This window comes from Lepeophtheirus salmonis, chromosome 6 (assembly GCF_016086655.4).
Source record: "Lepeophtheirus salmonis chromosome 6, UVic_Lsal_1.4, whole genome shotgun sequence".
Taxonomy (NCBI): domain Eukaryota; kingdom Metazoa; phylum Arthropoda; class Copepoda; order Siphonostomatoida; family Caligidae; genus Lepeophtheirus; species Lepeophtheirus salmonis.
This window is the reverse complement of record NC_052136.2, coordinates 9,904,285-9,924,232: the sequence shown is the minus strand read 5'-3', so window position 1 is coordinate 9,924,232 and position 19,948 is coordinate 9,904,285. Positions and strand designations below refer to the sequence as shown.

At 28.2% G+C, this 19,948-nt stretch overlaps 2 protein-coding genes across 5 annotated transcripts in view; one reads left to right on the top strand and one right to left on the bottom strand.

Moving 5' to 3' along the window:
- The window catches only part of LOC121120121 (uncharacterized), a 362,813-nt gene that overhangs the window by 179,354 nt on the left and 163,511 nt on the right, over positions 1-19,948 (top strand). The window lies entirely within an intron of this gene.
- The window catches only part of LOC121120122 (neuronal calcium sensor 2), a 34,406-nt gene continuing 28,101 nt past the window's right edge, over positions 13,644-19,948 (bottom strand). The window contains exons 5-6 of the mRNA XM_040714960.2: positions 16,353-16,455; positions 13,644-14,383 (exon numbers count right to left, since the gene is read on the bottom strand). Coding sequence (XP_040570894.1) covers positions 14,189-14,383; positions 16,353-16,455 — 298 coding nt within the window. The 3' untranslated portion in view covers positions 13,644-14,188. The remainder of the gene's footprint in view (positions 14,384-16,352; positions 16,456-19,948) is intronic.

The following is a 19,948-nucleotide window of genomic DNA, read 5'->3' as shown; positions in this document are numbered from 1 at the left end:
AATTGCTTACTCTGCATATGTCCATAGAAGGACTTAATTTATGATATTAACGCATTAAGACTAAAAATGGTCAATTTTTTTCCAAATTTAAATACCTATTTTTATTGAATTGATAATGTTATAAATAAAAAATGAAACTTAAAGTCTCAAAATATTTACATTATTCATTGACTATTACTTAAAAATTAGATGCTCACATTAAAAAAGGTATGTCTTAAAAAAAACTACAGAAGAGACATTGAATTGTTGTCAATGCAAGATACAATATGAAATCTGAAATATCTGAAATAGATAATACTTTATATCTACAAAAATATAATCATAGGGCAGTGTTTAGATTATCATGAGCATCGTTAGCAAAAACCAAAGTACAAAAAAATCAAGTATTCATAGAGATTTTACATGTTTACATAGCAACTGAAGCTTTAGTCAAAATCTCTTAAAAGGAAACAGATTTACCCATGATAAAATGGCTCTGAATGCCAAAGTTTCAAAGTCAACGTGTCAATTTGAGTCAAAAAGGCTGATCCGAGAGTCCAAAAATACCATTGCTGACAGAAGAGATGGTGAAAAAAGTTCATTTCTAGTTTTTTGGTGAACTTTTGGCCTGCCCAATTACCAGATCTAGATCCCCAGGTATATGTTGATAAGTATTCCAGACCTGCACTGTCTTACACCCAAATATTGAGGCCTTAAAGGGATCTGTCAATGAGAATTGGCATGTCATCTCAAATGCCTGATACAAAATAGCCTGTAGCAAATCCCACCGCCTACTTTAAATAATATTATAAGAAATTTTCAATGTTTTCTATCTTTAATTATGTTTGTAGCCTCATTACTTTGATCTTTTAATCGATATAGGTAGCAATTAAGCATCTTTTTATTTACTATAATTGCATAACTGTTAAATAACTATTGTTCCTTATTCATAATTAATATTCTAATTAATCAAAGCTGTTGGTTTATTTCATGTGCTCTTATATTAGTATTTTTTTCATAATTTGTTCATATTCTTATTTGGAGCTCCTAAATATGAGGAAGGTAATAAAATGTGATTTATAAACACCATAAACTTCTTCATCTTTAGAGAAAAAATGATAAAAAAGTATATAATTACCTCTGAAAGTATAAGGATGATTATTTTTAATTATTTTTTCTTTTTTGTTTCAAAACTTTGTATACTAACATATTTTTGAACTAAGCGGTTTTATAAGACAAACCTAATCCTTCAAATAATATTATTATAGATACTTTACTAAATGCAAGGTTTTTATGAGATAAGGAGCCAATGATATGTACAGAGTCATCGATAAACTATCAATAACTGACTCAACAACTTTTTATATGGAGCAAAAAGATAATAAAAGTCGACTTAAAGATATTTTTATTATTTTCATTTAATTGGTTAGATGAAGTTGCACTGATTAAGTAATAAGTAAACATTATGGTATTACATTTACTCCATCTGACTTAGAAATATTCTTTGTAGTCATAAACGTGAAATGTATTTCCTTCTCTAGGAACGACTGGGGCGCAAACTTATATAAATTCGGTTCAAGAGAATAATTTCTCCCTAGTGTGGTGTCCGTTGAGCTACGTCGTTCCATAAAATAATTAAATATTTCTATTATAGTTCGTACAGTGTTTGGTTCATTCTTTATTAATGTAAAATACATTTTCAATTTTTTAAGGTGAAAAAAAAAACACCAAATTTGACATGATAACCTATTAATATGAAGAACGCTTAAGAGGATAACAGCTTAGCTGCAATAACGTTTTATTAGATTAGCTTTAAGCAGGGTATGAGGAATGAACTAAACACACATTACACTCTAAATATAAAAAAGGACATATTAAAGTAGAAATTACTCCAATGTTAATGTTAATGCTCAATTCTGCGCTAAGCCCTTAAAAAACTTTCACGTATATTGCTTTGAAAAATTATTAGTATTTTTGTCATTTCTTTTTTTTTTTTTGTTGTAATCTAACGTTTCACTCGTTTTTCACCTCAAAATCTTAACAGTTGGTTGCTTCAAACTTCATAGTGTACTTTTCAGAAACAAAGAAAAATAATACCAATTGTATGGACGTTTAGGTTGTTCTTCATTCCAATAATGCATTAAACCATTTGAGAAGGGAGTTGAATATTAATCAAATGAGTCCCTTTTCTGACCATACATGAGAAAAAAATCTAAGACGTTATTCATTCTATAGTAAATCCGCAAAGAATGAGATATTTCCGTTCTTCACTTTTATTTTTTGTAGAATAAGTTGATCCCATATGAGATATAGACCCATATGATAATTTACATTAGTTTTAGAATAAAATTATTTTATTACCTTAGGTATAATTTATACCGAATTATTTTATACCTTCAAATATACAGTAGTCTCAAACCTACTGAATGCTCAAAAGATTAGAAGTTTGAATAAAATATTATTCAAAAACACCACATCAATTTTAAATAGTGAAGCTAATTGCTAAATTAAAGTGAAATTCCTTCCAAATACGAGATTTTCTTTTTTTACATATCTTGTAGCTAACATTCATAGATATAAAATGAATTAAATTTCACTAATTATAAAATCATATTTGATGAACGGGGTCAAATTTAAGTAAAAGGTCATAAAATAAGGTCATTGTCTAAAAACAATTTTTATAAAAATAGAAAAATTATATGTTTCTTCCCATGTATATGAGGTACATCATCTATTCTTTCAACATGAAAAGTGTATTTGTCAATCTTGAAGAACACAAATAAAATAAAATATAAGTATAAATATTTACGTCTGTTTGTTTATTTGCTTGTCGTATGAGTACTCATTTGTAACAACGAGCTCATTTAAAAAAAAAGCTAATTTTTAAGATAAATAATAATGAATGAGACTGTAAATGAGGTAAATGTAAATTTTGGTTTAGCTGCAAGCCTTTACAGATAAAGCACAGTCAGTGAGCTCTATAGAGTCTAAAGTACACCCTGGATCATCACATCATATTTTAAAAAAATCTTCAACTTTTATTATTATTCTCCCAATTTTGAGGAGAGAACATCCAAGTATGGAGTAACTACAAGTTAGTCTGCTCATAAAAAAATTGCGAGTAATACCGAGGAATTGTTGGGGGAGTTATCTTCAGGGCTTAAAAAATATTAAATTTTTATTTTGTAATCTTGTTCTAATTGCCACCTAAAAATATTTTTCTATTCACCAAACTGTCATTATTATTCTTTTATTTTTGATAAGAGAAAAATAAATATAAAATAATCACTAGTGCATGAAACGTGAAAAGTAAGTTTGAGGATTCATTAAGTGTAAGTTTGGTTTGATGGGAGTAGAATTAAGGATCGAAATCGTTGTAATTCCTTTCTATATCATTGCGAGATACAAAGAGCAGTTTGTGTCTATTTCCCCAGATCTCATAACTGCTTACAACTAATTTAATGGGATGTCATGACAGCTAAGCTTCTTTCCTCCAAAAATATATTTAAATTGTAAGGGATACCAATGTAATTTTTGGTTTTTTTTTTTTTTTTTTAAACATACCGGTATTTCATATTATTTTAAGCCAAAGTTATTCTTTATATTATTAAATCAAAGTTTGTCTGTTCAATATGATTGATGAAATAACTTATAGAAGATGGACACATACAGATAGGTCACAACTTGAAACATTAGTTAAATCTAGTCAAGATTTCGTCCAAGATTTACCGAATCGTGAAATAATTTTTCTTTTGTTGTTCTGGACGAAGTGCAAAGTTTTCATTGAAAGAATTCTATGGTAACACTTCGCCCTTTCGTTGGATATTTCAAGCAAAACACCTGCTTAAAACATGTTAACTTTGTAGTGATATCTGAGCGAAACACTCACGATACTGTGAGCGCCCACTTATTCAATGTATTCAATTTGTTAAAGAAACCTTGCCATACATTAATTACAAGAAATACTTTTTGGACGGATGTGCAGGACAATATAGGAATTGTAAGAACTTCTTAAACCTTTGATACCAAAAAGAGGATTTTGAAATATCAGCAGAATTGAATTTAGTTGCAACAAGTCATGGAAAAGGACCATGTGATGGTTCAGGAGGTACAATTAAATGGTTAGTGTGTAAAGAAAGTTTACAGCATTGTTCAGAAGAAAAGAAAAACTCGGAACCAATTTTAACTCCTATGGAATTTTATAAATTTTGCGAAGAAAAAATTAAGAATATAAATTTTTCATATTCCAAATGTAGTGAATATAATCAAGAATTGGTACTCTTAAGCCATAGGCAAAAAAGGGGCCACCAGTTTCACTCGTTTATCCTTGTGTCGAAATTTTCCTTAAAGTTGAAACATTTTACTGCTTCTGAGTTATCGATAGTTAAAAGAGTTATCGCAACACTAAAAAAATGTTAAGTATTAATTTAGAAATTATATATAAAATGGAGTGGCTGTAAAAAAATAAAATTATTGTGTGTCATTATAAATTATTTAGGAATTCTGGATAACAGAAATAACAGAAATTTATCTGGGGATCTTTTTGTTAGTCGGTATTTTATTGAAATTGTAAATTTGGTTGGGTAGATATGAGTTAATAATTTATATTTTTTCAAATAAGTAATAGTTAAGGTTGATAATACCTTATATATTTACAAACACTTAAGGCCATTGTAGTATACTAAATCTATATAACTTGGATTTAAAAAATTATATAAATGAGTGTAAATTTGTCTCGCCACAATTTTAAATTAATTATCTTTTATAATATTGTACCCAAGTTTTGTACATTGCATTCTTAGTATTTAACTTATAGCGTTTGCCCAACTTTGAAAGTAGCCCCAAAACTTTTTTGAAATTAATAAATATGTTGACAGCCATTTTATGAAAGTTTGAGAAAAATTGAAGTATACAATGTTTAAAATTTTTAAGGTCAAAGATTTGACCTTGTAACTTCAAGGTCAAAGATACATTTTATTGGGTAAAAGTATAAAATATCGAATAATTAATGTGTAAATATCTATCCAATCACGTTTTAAAGTTGATCGATATCATTAAAAACACTAGAGAAATAGCTTTTTTAAAACATAGGTGCTGGCCTTGAGGCTTGACCTTTTGGAGCCTCTAACTCCTGATATGGAGGTTAAACAAGACTAAAATTTAATATTTTTGAGTGTCTATTCAAAATTAAACTATATGGAAAATTTCAAAAAATTGTAGATGGTACCGTAAAAAATGTCCCTTTTTTGATCGATTTGGCGTGGAATGAGTCATAACATAATGACCTAAAATAATAAAATGATCCCTCAACAAATAAAATAAAAACACACAACCGAAATCAAATGATACTACAGTATAATAGTTGAAGTTTATCAACTTAGGATTGTCTGTTGTTTATATAATCCAAAATGTCTAAAAGCTACATTGAACCATTCTTTGAAAAGGGTAATCACTCTTATATCGTCCCATAGATATTAATGTTGGTGTGAATAATGACTCCTCCCAATCGTTTCCCTTATCCCAATTCTGATGAATTTCATACCCGTGGGATTGCTTTTGTTATGATATTCTTAGCAAAAATAAAACTTGAGTCTTTAAGGTGTTAAACAAATACTTTATTTGACTACAGGTGCAGATGTTATATTGTCAAGGTATTTCGATGTCTTTAAAAAAAATAATATAGACATGTCCTAAAATGTTATTTTATAGTTTTCCCAACACACATAGTTTTGCAAAAGAAAGATTAACATTTTTATACATATAGTTTTAAACTTAAAAAAAACTAACTAATTTACAAAAGTTTTAATTAATAAAAAATATAAACAGTTAGCTGCTAATATACTTTGGTTACTTTCAGACTTTGATTTTTTTGAGTGGACTGATTCAGGTTTTGTGTTTCTTTCCAATCCATAATAGTAATAAAAAATTGACTGGATGTACAGACTCTTGTCTCTTTGGTATTTATAATAACATAAGCTTAATATTGATTCATTTAAGAGCCATCTAGAAGTAAAATGTATGTATGTAATTTTGTGCATTCATTTTTGATCTAAGAAATAATGGATGTAGTCATATTAATGAGCTCTCGTTGGCGTTTTGCATGTAGCATCGAGCGGCACTTCCATTAGAAAAAAAAATTAATTACATTAAATAAAATAAAGAATGGTTATGTTTAGCAACAAGTGTGGGTAGAAAAAGCTCAGTCAGGTAGCCCTCTAGAGACTTGAGTTGTTCCTTGGATCCTCAAGTCATGTTAAAAAACATCTCAAGCAGCAATTTATTATTTTTTAATTCTTTAAAAGAGAACATTGATGTATTGTCTAACTAGGTACGAGTGTGAAAAAACAGAACGGAAAACTTCTACGGGAGTTATCTACTATAATACTATATTAAACTTAATGTATATACGTCCCCTAATAAAAAGGCATAGGGTGTTTACTTAAAAAACAAAAATAGATACGGGATTTAAACATAAAGTTGTTCAGAATTCTGAGTTACACACCTAAGGCTAAGTTTAATTCTGATCAGATCAGATTCCTGGGGTGTGGAGGTCTCACAGTTTTTCAAGGCATGAACTACCGATTCGAAAATACACCAAAAAATGAATTATTGAATTAACGGAAAAGGGGAGAACATATATTGAGTACGAATTAAAAAAAAGGAATGAAGTAAGGAGAGAATTAACAAGTTAGTCTTCGTTATTAGTTTCATTATAGTGAACAAGGAATATACTTCTAATTATAATGAGCAAAGGGATGGAAGAACTTCAAATGCTGTCTATCGACAAGTTTTCTTTAATTTTGAAGTTATTTAAAGCATTAAGAAAATAATTCAAGCAGAAATATATAATACAGGTAACTTTTAGTATAAAAAGGAAAATAAAAAGTCGACCCTTAATTACTCTGGGCCATGTTGGGTACTACAGCTAGTTATAAATAAGACGCTACATGTATCAATTGTAGTACAAATTCAGAACAGATTTTGTTTTAAATGTGTCAGTCAGTATTACTTATGTACTGGTAAACCCAAGAACACTAGTCAGAAAATAAGACAATTTGAAATTCAATGTGAACAACTTTTTTTCCAAAATTTAAAAAATATAGGACTCCATATCTTAAAAATCAATCGTCCTACTACAATATAAGTAACAGGTTAAAATCTAAATGCAAACTAGATCTTAAAAAAATGCGTAGGTGAGCATGCAAAAAAAAAAAACCTTTTATGAAGTGATTTCGTGTATAACGTATAGAGATGTGAAATAGGTTATAATTCCGGGTATGGTTCATCCCATGTCCGGGAAAATGTCTTACAAATTATGATAGCTTTGAGAGACGATATATCTGCTGACAAAAATCACTATAAAATATACTTTACCTAATACGTTTAATTTTCAAAATATAAGGAGGGGAAATTGCCAGTATTTCAAGTTTTGTTTTGCATAATTAGTAATGATTCTAAACATCAATTGTGATAGATCTACAAATTAATGTTAGTTTCTTTTATCATGTCGTATTCTGAATTGAGTATTTCCATTGATAACTTTCCTTAATTGAGTTAAAGCCCTTAGTAACCCTAATAGAGAGGCATTAACATAGATTTATCATGCTTGAGTACAAATATTATGAAAAGTATGTATGTATATAAAAATAACTAAATTTATGTCTAATAATTTAGGAATGTATATATAATATTTGGTTTATCTTTTTATAAGCAATGGTTATTAACCATACATATATTTAAAAAAAAATCCCTTCTTTGCGTCATATACGCATTTGAAGCAAAATCATAGTCCATCTTTTACACATTTATATATATATTTTATTTATCACGACTGTCAAAACCATTAGCTCTCAATAATTCAAGCATTGATAAAAGAACTAAATATCCTCAAAGCTTTTTGTCTCATTAAATATGTATAATGTATATATATGTAAATATATTTATGATATGGTAGAATAAAACGGTTGTAGATCATTTTGCGTCATACATTTTCGCCTACAAGAGATTTTGCTGTATCACATATTTGCTGCCTTTTTATATAATAGGCTCAAACTTTACCTTTAGTACCTTGAGTTTTCTTAAAATCTAAACTAAGATCATGACTACAAATAAAATGGAACTAGTCCGTTTGTCCTTTTGATATAGATACATGATCTGGGATCCGTGACTCGTTACAAAACACTATTCCTAATTTATTTATTAGGTATTTTCATTTTTTCTTCTTCTGATCTATAGCTTAGATGAAGAAGTGAAGTTCGAACCTATGATATAAAAGTATAATAAAAAACTGGCGAATTTGTTATAAGGCAAAATGACCAGGTTTGTATAAAATCAACTTTTAACAAAAAATCAAGAAAATGAACAATTTCTAATTTTTTTACGCAGCATAGTTGCAATCAATTTTTGCTAGATGGCGCAAGAAAGAAAATACTATAATAAAAAAAAACACTTTTTTAATAGTTTTGTGATTGTTATACTTTGTATGGTTTAAGCCTGCGTCAAAGATGGTTACCAGCAAAGGGAAAATACTAAATATGTACCGATACCAAAATTTCTGCGGATTCTGATACCATTTCCAATTTCCTATTATATATAAAAAAATTTCATAAACTAAATATGAAATGACTTACTGTTTTTAATACATCACTTTATATTGATTAGGGGTATGCAAGAAAGTATACAAATTTATCAATCAGATTTATGATTATAATTATTTGGTAATCATTTTAAATAATTGTTTGAACTCGGTAGATCCAGATTATGATAAAAAGGCTCTTAAATATTGAATATGAGTGAGAATGGGAGATATTATGCCAATTTACTTCATAAAAAACATAACAACTCGTATTTCAGAGAGGAACATTAATTGAATCTCATGAAAAATGCGTTAGACTTGAGAGACTTGATGTTGGGGACAGCTGGTTCAAAGATTAATAGGATTATTTTTTCATATCATTCTGACCCCATAATGCAGTCAGTCTTAGAGAGCCAGATCAAATGAATTGAGAGAGGTTTTAACAGGGCTCCGATGTTGGAATTTATTGTTGTGTGATATTTGTGCATCCAATAGTTTTTTAATCTATTTTTGAACATTCCAGATATCCAGAAATTGCCTCTTTTTGAATAGACCTGGTGAAGACTGCGGAAACTATTTAGTAGTATTCAGTATTCTTTCGTTGATTTTCCTTTTGTTGAAAAGAGTAATTATCCTTGAACATAAAATGACAAACCACAACATGGGGGGGGGGGGGATTAAACTTTAATTTTATTCCGTCTTTTATCCAAAAAATTGTCACACGAAAGTCAAGCTATGCAATTTATTTTTTAAGTGCCAATGATCTTATTAAATATTTGCAGGCAAGTAATAAGGTGAATAATTATATCTGCCCACGTGAGATATTCTGTTTTTTATCTCAGAATCCCAAACTTGGATAGTAGCTCCTGGATCTACGCCATTGAGGTGATTCGGTATTGTATTTCTGATTCTCTGCGATACTATTCGACGTTGAGGAGAATCGTCCAACGGTATGAGCATTTTATGCAGAGATTAAAATTTTAAATTGAGGAATTTTTTCTTTTTAAAGACCAAACCTGAATTTGTTGAAGGTTTTAAAGGTCATTTTTTTTTTTCCTACTTACAATTAAAAAAAAAATAAACATGTAAAGAGGTGAATTTTGATATTCATGTATTTATTACAGGTCACTTCTAACATTTTAAAATATAAATTGAGAAAAATACATTTATTCGGGACCCCTACATGTAAAGCCCCTAGGTTTAAACATAAGTCTATAGTATGATTATTTTCTCATTTTATTGGTTGACCATTTTTAATAATTAAAATTAGAAAATAAGAGAATTCGTCGAAGTATACAAAATATGTAACTCATACTCAATTTTGATAAAAATTGTTCGAGCCTGCTATTGTGTTGACGGGGAAGATTTTTTCTTGTTCTGCTTATCATTTGTTTTAAAGATTAATGTTTTTGTCATCATCATTATTATTCAGACGAGGAGAAAGTAAGGAAGAAAAAAAAACACGCTAGAAATAATTACTTTTTCTCTCGAAAAAATAAAGGAAATATGTGTTCCGAAAAAACCTTGAAATCCCTTTTTTCTCTATTCTAACAAATATGTGTGTGTCCATCAAACAGCTGAGCTTATTTTTCAGTGTAAACATACAGGGTGACTCATACGGGTTTAAAATATTAAAAATGATAAAAAATCGGAAACGGTTGATCTGACAGAAATTTTACAGAAACAACAAAAGATCACTTTGCCAAATTATCTTTGAGGCCAAACTTTTTATGGAAACGATAAGGAAAATTATTTTAATTCCCACATACTATGACAAATCATCATCCTTGTCGCTTTTCTCATTTTTGAAGCACTATGGAATTTAATAAATGTACTGCAATAAATTCTCCATTCCAAAGTATGACATTGGATACACCTACAACAGCTGAAGATCAAGATTGTATAAGTCAACCTTACCGAGAAGCCCTCCGTTCCAGTTGCATAATTTCATGGTTTAATTGTGTCAGTAAGGGTCAAATGTGGTTAAATGGAGAAGAAAATACGAAATTACATATACTGGGTGCGACCTCTATTTTACAACTAATACAATTTTTTTTTATATTCTCCTAAACCTAATATCTGATATTCATATAACCAATGCATAATGTAAGCAAAATAGAAAAAAAGAGATATTTTCGAATTGACTTTGGTGTCAATATCTGCTTCGGTTCGACCTTTGAAAGAGGTACAGGTCTTGTATATATACTATATATGTATATAACTAATACTGATTCTATTTAATTATGAATAATTTTTTTTTGAATCTTTTCATATTGGTTTTTTCCTTCTTTGATATTACTATTTACAAACAATTTATTTAGTTTTTGAGCCGAAAATATAAGTCATATATTTCGTACCTTTGTTTTCATTGTATCATTTTAGTAAAATTTATATATATTTTTCTTTTTTTAATATGAGGAACAGCTGAACGGAGAGTTATTACATTATGTGTACAGATACAACCATATAATACAATTACGGCCCTAAACAAATTATGTTTATATCTTAATAATAGGGAAAAATAGTTTATTTTACCCTCGCCAGAAGAATTTTGAAATATTTATTCTTTTACAACAATTTTCTTAATAACATTATCATTCATCGATGTCACCCAATGATGTCATTATCAATCAATTCTAGCTGTATATAATATATAAGCATCCAATGTTTACAAGACAAATATTTTTTTTTAGTGTTCTTGTACATAAAATATACTTAAAGTCAGTCTTTACTGAAGGAATGAAATTGGTACACTGAAGTATTTTTCTTTAATATTGTTAATAATGATCCTTATGTACAACAATTTCAAATTTGAGAATGTTCTGCCCAAAATATGATAGAAACTTTCGAATTAGGTGCAAAAACCGTACAACTAATTTCTGCGTTGTCCAATTTTAAACATTAATAAAATCAATCAACTCAATTCATTATTAATGTATTTCCTTTAAGATAAATTTCAGTTCATTTTATCGTAAAATCAGTTATTTTTACGCCATTTATGTCCATTTTGTTTTTCTTCAAAGGCTCAAAAGCAAAACATCTTTAAAACTAGTGGGATAAAATAACATAGAACGACGGGGATCTTGCACTTATCTTTGTAGACTGCTGATATCAAAAACACAAAAAATGAGTCCATTTGTTTACAAAATTATTTTGAAATTTAAAGATAAGTTTTAATTAAATTTTAACTTTATATTTATCAAATAAGAGTAAATACATACTATGCTGGCCAACAAAAAAAAACATATTTGAGGCTTTTTAATGAATTTAGTTATAATGAAAGTAGTAACTTACTGTAAAACATCAAACAAATGAATACCAATATGTTCTTTGAACATTAGTGGGTAGAAAAATGATTTCACTCTCCGCTGAGGTAGCAGCAACTATTTTAGGAATAATTAAAAAGTATCACTCTGAAACTTCATATAGGCTTTGTTTTTACTTGCAAAATAAAATACATTTTTGGGGAAAGTCTACAGTCTGAATATTATATATTATTTTACGGCAAAGTCAAAATAGTATGAAAAATAATACGATTTTCGTTCTAGTATTAAAATTAAATATACAAGATGTAGCAATATAACCTCATTTTTCCATAAGGAAATAAAAAAAGCTTCATAAATCAGTATAGTTTTGTACCGTCTAACAAATTATTTCAGATAGGTGACTTTCTTCATTATTATGGACAATGGGGAGAATGAAGGTTTATGACACTTAATACAATGAACTTAGATCTTTTAATATCCGTTGATACCTTCATTCTTTTATTTTTTTTACTTGAAATAACTTTTCATTGAGAGGGTTTTAGATGGACAATTATTTTATACTAAAAGATGCTACATTTAATATGCAATTTGTATAATTAAATAGTTGTGTACGATTAACACTAATTTGAAATCATTGGATGACACCTAATCTAATGGAACCAAAGCTTTATAGATTCACTATCCGTGGAGTTATTGGCTTTCAAAGAATTTTCCAAATTTTAAATAAAGAAAATGAATTGAAAAATCGTATTGTGTACGATAAAAATATAAACAATTAACTGATTTTTGTAAAATGCACCAATACAAACTCAGGAGCTATATTGTATCTAATTAGTTTAATATTATATAATATTCTACCAGCTAATTTTTGGACAATATATATTATTGAAGGGAAACGCACGTTCTTCACGTTTGACGTTCACGCATGATATCAACAGTCTGTAATTCACAAGGCTATTTTGAAACCTCGCCTCTACAAAACATCCCATATATTTAAATTGATCTTTTATCAACTCATCGTGGGAGCTCTAATGATGGCAAAAAATAGTTAAAATACCATTTTAGGTAGAGTGACCGATATGAGAAGTAGCTCGGTACTCCATATTATGATAATACGAATGAATAAGTCAATTTTATTTTGTGAAAGAAAACAGGAGCAACAGACAATGTGTAATTTATCATTTATAATTAAAATCCTGTCATGATTGGAAAATGCATAAAAATATTAGTAGTGTATGATGTACCGTACTCATACATAGGTTATTTAATTATAAACTGCTTAAAGAAAATATTAATATTAAAACAAATATTGTATAGTTAACATAGGCTCCATTTTGGAAATGGGAAAAATGAAAATGATTATAATATTTAATACAAATATTCGGTCTACATTTTATTATATCCAATTAAATATTAATTCCAATACTAATTAGGGAAAATGTCGTACATGTTTTGATTACAGAAGTGATCCAAAGAGTATATTGTTAATTTAATACAACATAGCTATTTTATTTATTTTTCCATTTATTTAAAGATATTAATTAAATTATATATATATATATATTATACGTATATTTTTAAACAGAATAATATTTTTCTTGTATTTAAAAATATTATATTATTCAAGGAATACTTTATACAAGGACTGCGCACAATTTTCTCCCTTTTTTTATAACTAAGGTTTATTTTAATGCGGATTAGATTATTTTCAGAGAGGATTGATATAAAACAATGGTGTAATGAATTTCTTAACCCAACTATTTTTTTGAGTCAAATTGTCCCTTTTTTGATTTCGAATTTGATAAAATTTCGAATTATATAGATTTTATTTTTGTGAAGCTGGACATTTTTAGCTTATTTTTTGTATTTAAAATGCTCAACACAAAATGGATCATTTTAAACTTTATTCAATGCATTTCTGTTATACATAAGTCCCTAATAGTAAAAAAAAAAATGGTGTTACAGAAATAATATGATAGATTTGAAACTATCAAATGTAAATCAAAAAGAATAAAATTGAAAAACTCCCTTTAATGATATTTGAAGTAAGAAATTTCTTTAGACTTATATTTTATTCATGAAATACTACCTGGATCAATTTGACCCGAAGGGACACCAAAGTGTTCTAAAAGTTAAGGTATTGTAGCTTTTATGTCGTATTTGACTAATAGAAAATTGGAAAAGTAATCTTTAGTTGGTCAAAAAGGAAAGGATAGAAGAGTTCACAATCCATGTACAATAGAATATTCCTTATATTGTAACAATACTCACTTTATGAAATAATATTTAAATTGAATTATATGGTTAAATATTTCACATATAAGTTAAGATTATATAGGTTTACATATTATAGCAGTTCATAAAGAAATCAACCCTGATTATCTGTTTCCTCATATTCATCCTCCCCCTCGTCATTATCTTCCTCTAATCCTCCACTATTAAGGAGTCGAACAAGTTCAGGGTCTTCCATACAACCTCGTACAAATTCTTCACAAGTGAGCTCTCCATCCCCATTCACATCCAAGGCTCCAAATATGATTTTTGCTCGATCTCCAGCTTTTTCCTGTAAATGGTGATATATTAACTACAACTCGAATAATTATCCAAACTCGAAACATATAAGAGAAATTAAATTCAACCCTATAAGTATATCGCCCAATAAGTTAATGCAAGGTCAGAATTTTCAAGGAAAGTAACAGTGAAAAACTATTATCGTGTATCAAAGATATTCTACTATAGTAATAGTAAAAATGCCTTCTTGAGAGGGCTCTTAAATTAGGGATGTTTTTTAAAGTTCAATAATAAACCCCATACATAGAAACTATGCAACCCTATGCTTTTCTTATGTTGAGTAATTACAATCCTAGTCCAGTTATAAAAAGTTGTAGTCTTATATGAAAAACGGTCAACGTGGAAGATTTTGAGTTTTTGGTTAAAATTGAATTTTTTTTTATTCAAAGTGAGTAACTCACTATTTTTGCTATTGCTTTTTAAACAATAATTTTTTCCACATAACACCTCTGAATTAGATGTGTAATCTTTCAAAAACACATGCTTCTAGCACTTTATCAATGATATAATAGATTTGCAAGAATGGAAGGTCATAATTAAAAAATACCTATTTTTTATGTTTAATGAACCATTCATTACATACTTACTACTTGTTTTCATAAAGTTTTTGACTCAAAAATTGTCAAACTCCTAGAATCCAGGATTCAAAAAACTAATGTATCAAATTTGATATTTATGGTTTTAAAGGGTTAAGAATTTATATTCAAATAATAAGTATAACTATTATCTATAGGAAGGCCATGGAAAATCACATTTAGTTTAATGCTGGCAAAAAAAAGTATTAACTTTTCTGTTAATGGATTAGAAAACTAAATACATCGTAGATAAAAAATTAGGTATAATAATGTTGAAAAAATTTACTGATTGTAGTTAAAATTACTTTATATAAATAATCTATACTTTTATCTTAGTAAGTTAAATTTATTACAGGAATGAGCATTAGAGTCTTTATTAGAGGTTAATTATGTTTTAAATATATTTATGTCTGTTTACATGGTTGCTATAAATTTAGGTTCCCTTCATTTTTTGGTCCTTTTGAGGTTCCGTTAAGAAGCGCAAATTTGTTCCCTTCTCCTAGTTTGTAATAATTAAAGAGTCTCTACGGAAAGAAACAACAAACATATGACTGAGGAAAAAAAATATCATCTTTAACTCGGAATGTATTAAAATTGTCAACAGCACAATGTTAATCATTTGATTCCAAACATTGTTAGGGATATGATTGATTTTATAGAAAGGTGTTTGAATAAGTTACATGTTCATAAAATTAGGATTATCTCAACCATTTAATCTTCTCTTTCTTTGGAGACACTTTAATAATTATGAGCCCACATAGAATACCGGGATTTATCAAGGTGCGGGTTACAATAACATCAAACAATAAAGTTTCCGATTCGTACTCCTAATGGGGTTCAGATTAACATTAACTTGAACTTTCTCAAGACTAAGGTACTGTCATGGATCCTGGTTCACACTTTTCAGGAACTTTAATTTTGCTTTGAGCACCTGTCCACACTACCAAAAATGTTTTGATGTTATGTGCGGTCAATTTTGAGCATTCTTGTTGCTCTCCTGCTTTTCCCGATGACATCCCTTGCAATTTGTCACCATATATGATGGAAAAGAAGGTCGATATTCTTCCAAGTGTCAGCAAGGATAAGCTAATGATCCGCAGCAGTTGCTGATTATGATAATATTCTACAAGAAACTCTGATGGTATAGCTGTACTAATGTTTGTAAGAGGGTTAATGCTCTTTTCTGTACAAAAAATGACATATTCTGCACATTTTTTTATATTATTAGTATATATGTTATGGACATTAGATATTATATACACAGCTTTTTGTATCTTTTATTCCAGAGAGCTAATTGTAACAGCCAATTTTAATGGCACATTAATTTATAACTACCCTGTATACTCAGTATGATATTTTTATTTATACGAATATATATTTTCTTACCCGCGGCACACCTTCCATTTCATACAATGTTCCAATTATTTCAATCATCTCCGTTAGTTCAATTGATCCACTGTTATCTTTGTCATACATTTTAAACGCCCAACTATGGAAGAAAAGGGTTTGAAAATTGTAGGGTTCATAAATAACATTACAGTTTTATTTCTTTGTTATGAGTCAACAACATTTGCGAGATGAAAAGTTGAACAATGTGTAGGATACCTAGGCTTTAAATGAAGACTAGTTAATATAAAGTACATCTGTTTAAATATGCCTAACAATAACCAAACAAGTTCTTGGAAGTTACTACGGACATTATTTTTTTTTTTTTTTTTTTGCTAATATTTTGCAGTCATTTTTTCTTCTCTGGTAACATAAAAAACAAGGCAATAGATTGCAAAAATACATCAAGATCTCAATTAGTAATTAATATATACCCATTATAGGAAGGCTTAATCAAGCTCTAATTTATCTTGTTTTCGGCTTTTTTACAGTCCATTAACATTAATCTAACATTAACAAATATTTTCTAAACATTGGATTTTATCTGGAAACTACTTTTAGAAGAAAAAGTTCATATTACTTTATTATACTACTCATTAGCTATAAAGTTAACAGCGTAGTAACATTAAAAATTGAAAGATATGAGCACGTGGGAATACGTAAAAATCTATTACAATACGTCAAAAAATCTCTTGAATTATATAGAGTTCCCTTCTCTTTATTCTAATTTTGTCGTGATGTCCATCTTACTTGAAAGTAGGAACAGATTTAGACGTTGGGAAGCCACACAAAGACTTAGAAGTATAAATAATACTTTGAGATCAAGAGGGTGAAAATATTTTTGATACACAGTAAAATCAATATTTTGAGAAATTGAGACCTTCAAACCTTAAAAAATTGGTCTTCATGCACAATTTCAAAAAAATTTATTAGTGTTTTATTGTTATTTTATATTCTAATCACATAATTGATGTGTTTCCCCAAAATAATTAATATTTTTATAATTGAACTACATTTTAAAAGTTTTTGAAACATTTGATTTTTTTAATTGATAAATTATCTGGTTATGAATTATCTCAACGAACTTTGCTGTGATGAGATCTTCGATCATTTTAGTTTTTTTTAGTTAATAAAATATACAACAAGTATAAATGGATGGTTGTGATCTTTATAGGTAAAATTAGTATTTATTGTGAGATTGCTTTAATTTGAAATTAGTCATATACATGGAAAAACAGCCTTATAATTCTTTTTTTACTAAGGTTCTCAAATTGACTAACAATGACTCAAAGCAAAAAGGAGAACAAATACCAATCATATGTATTAAGGTTACATTTCTGATCACTTTTTTTTCTAGACAAAGGCTTTGAATAATATAAATCCTTCGAGACGGGTGTAAAACACTCATTTTTTGCTTCTATAAAAAAGGGAAAAATGATTTTTTTATCATGGTTTCGACAACAAGCCCAAGTTTTTCATGTTTTGAGAGTTCGATTCTTCAAAAACTATATTTTTACCTTTTCCTCTATTTTTATCCTTCCAAAATGCAATAAGTAGCTGAGGAATTAGTTTAAACTTTTATTCGATGATGTTTTAGAATACTTATTTTATTCTGTATCGATCGCCCTTGAATATTTAAAAAAAAAAAAAAAAATTCTTTCAAATAATGCAATGATGACAACGGTATTTTTTTTAAAAAAAAATATACCTATAAAAAGATTAGTTACCTAACTTAGTAAAATTATAATAATGTAACGATGCTTTGTTTTATAAATGTATTTCCCAATTTTTGAGCAATATAACTATATAGTTAGAATTTTACACACTTAATCTATTGTGTCCAAAAAGGTGCACACAAAATTTTGAATTGAAATAAAATACTCAACCACTAAGAAAATTTTGTTTCTTTGAATTTAGAAGGTATTTCATCTTTTTAATGAATAATTATATCGATTTGAAATTTTGCATTTAATTCATTTTTACTCCTCTGGTACTTTTCCTTCAAATCCTAATTTGAATACTTACCTAAGGGGTTTTCAACACCACAAGACAAAAGGTTTAATTAAGATTATAATAAAAAGATTTTCTTCTTACAAGATATTCCATGTCAATCTTTGCGTATCAATGAACACTCTTTGCGTATCGATGAACACTCTTTGCATTTTTCAACTTTTGTATATATATATTGTTCCATAAAAAAAAGTTTCTCAGATTATATTACCGAACTAATATGCACATCAGATTTGACTTAAATTTAATATTTTGGTTGATTTGTGATAAAAAAATAGGATATTATTGAAGTTAATGTAATTAATAATATTAAAAATTCGTTAGAATATTAAATATTTCCATTATGAAGAGGTTTTGTGGTCAAAACTGTATATGTGCATACTATTCTTCTTTTATCTAATAATCTTTTTCTGTTTAATTTCACCATTCAAGTTAAATCATATTGAACTCCTGAGAATGATTTTCCAGAAACTTTATTAGAAAAATTCAAAAAACTAAATAATTGATCATAACTTCTACAAATTTTGCAAAGACACCAGAGAAGGCTTTATCAATATAGAATAATGAAGAAAAATTAGTTATTTTTTTAAAGAGGAGTAAAAATATCTTGTGATTGAAATACCCCCAAAAGTTGCTGGACTAATAAATATTAGTTTTTAAAGTCAATATGAAACTTCTATTTGGACTTTAGTAGTGTTGGATTGGCGTAAAAAGACTGTAGTCCTATCAGTACAGTGCTAATAAAATTTGTCAGTCCAAGACCAGTGGTTATTGGTATTTTATGGTAACAAAAACAGCTGAAATGACGCAGTTACTAACTTTTAATGGACTACCTTGATTTCTCTATTAACTATGTAATTTTCGTTATTCAACATAACCTCCTTCAAGAGACAAGATGGAAGGTGTGTGACTTGACCTTTTTAAAATATTTTTTTAGATATCAATTATTATTTTCTACGTTTTACATCATTCAATCCTAGCTATGAGTGAAGAAATCTAGGACCGTAAAACTGAAGGACCAAAGTGTCGGTCCTTAGGAAGTTGAATTGTAATCAATTGTTGAAAAGGTCGGACCAATAAAAAAAAAGACAAATTTGGCAATCAATCCTAGAAGCGATCCAACACCAGTATTTATTTGTTTGTTTTTTAAGACCAATTTGTACCAATATTTAAATTCAATTTTTTTTTTTGTGGGACCGATCAAGACCGAATTTTTTCCATTATTCAAAAAATATAATGTTCTCAGTCTCGTCTAAGATTTCTTAACCTATCTCCAATAATAATAAATAAAGGTATGAATGGAATAATTAATAAAAAATATTCATTCAACCTTTGAAATATATATGTAGTACCTCTGTTTAATCATCACGATATAGGCCGATTTGCATTTCGCAAAGTTTGCTCATCCACTCACTTACATATTGTTTTTTTCTTTTTTTGTTTTTCACATCAAGTGTGTGGCTGAAACTACGTTATGAGAAAGGTATGAAAATTTTATGATAAAAAAAAAGGATTATGCTAATTTTTAAAACGTTATCTCTGACCTAGTTAAACTATTGTACTATGTAGACATATTTAATTCTGCA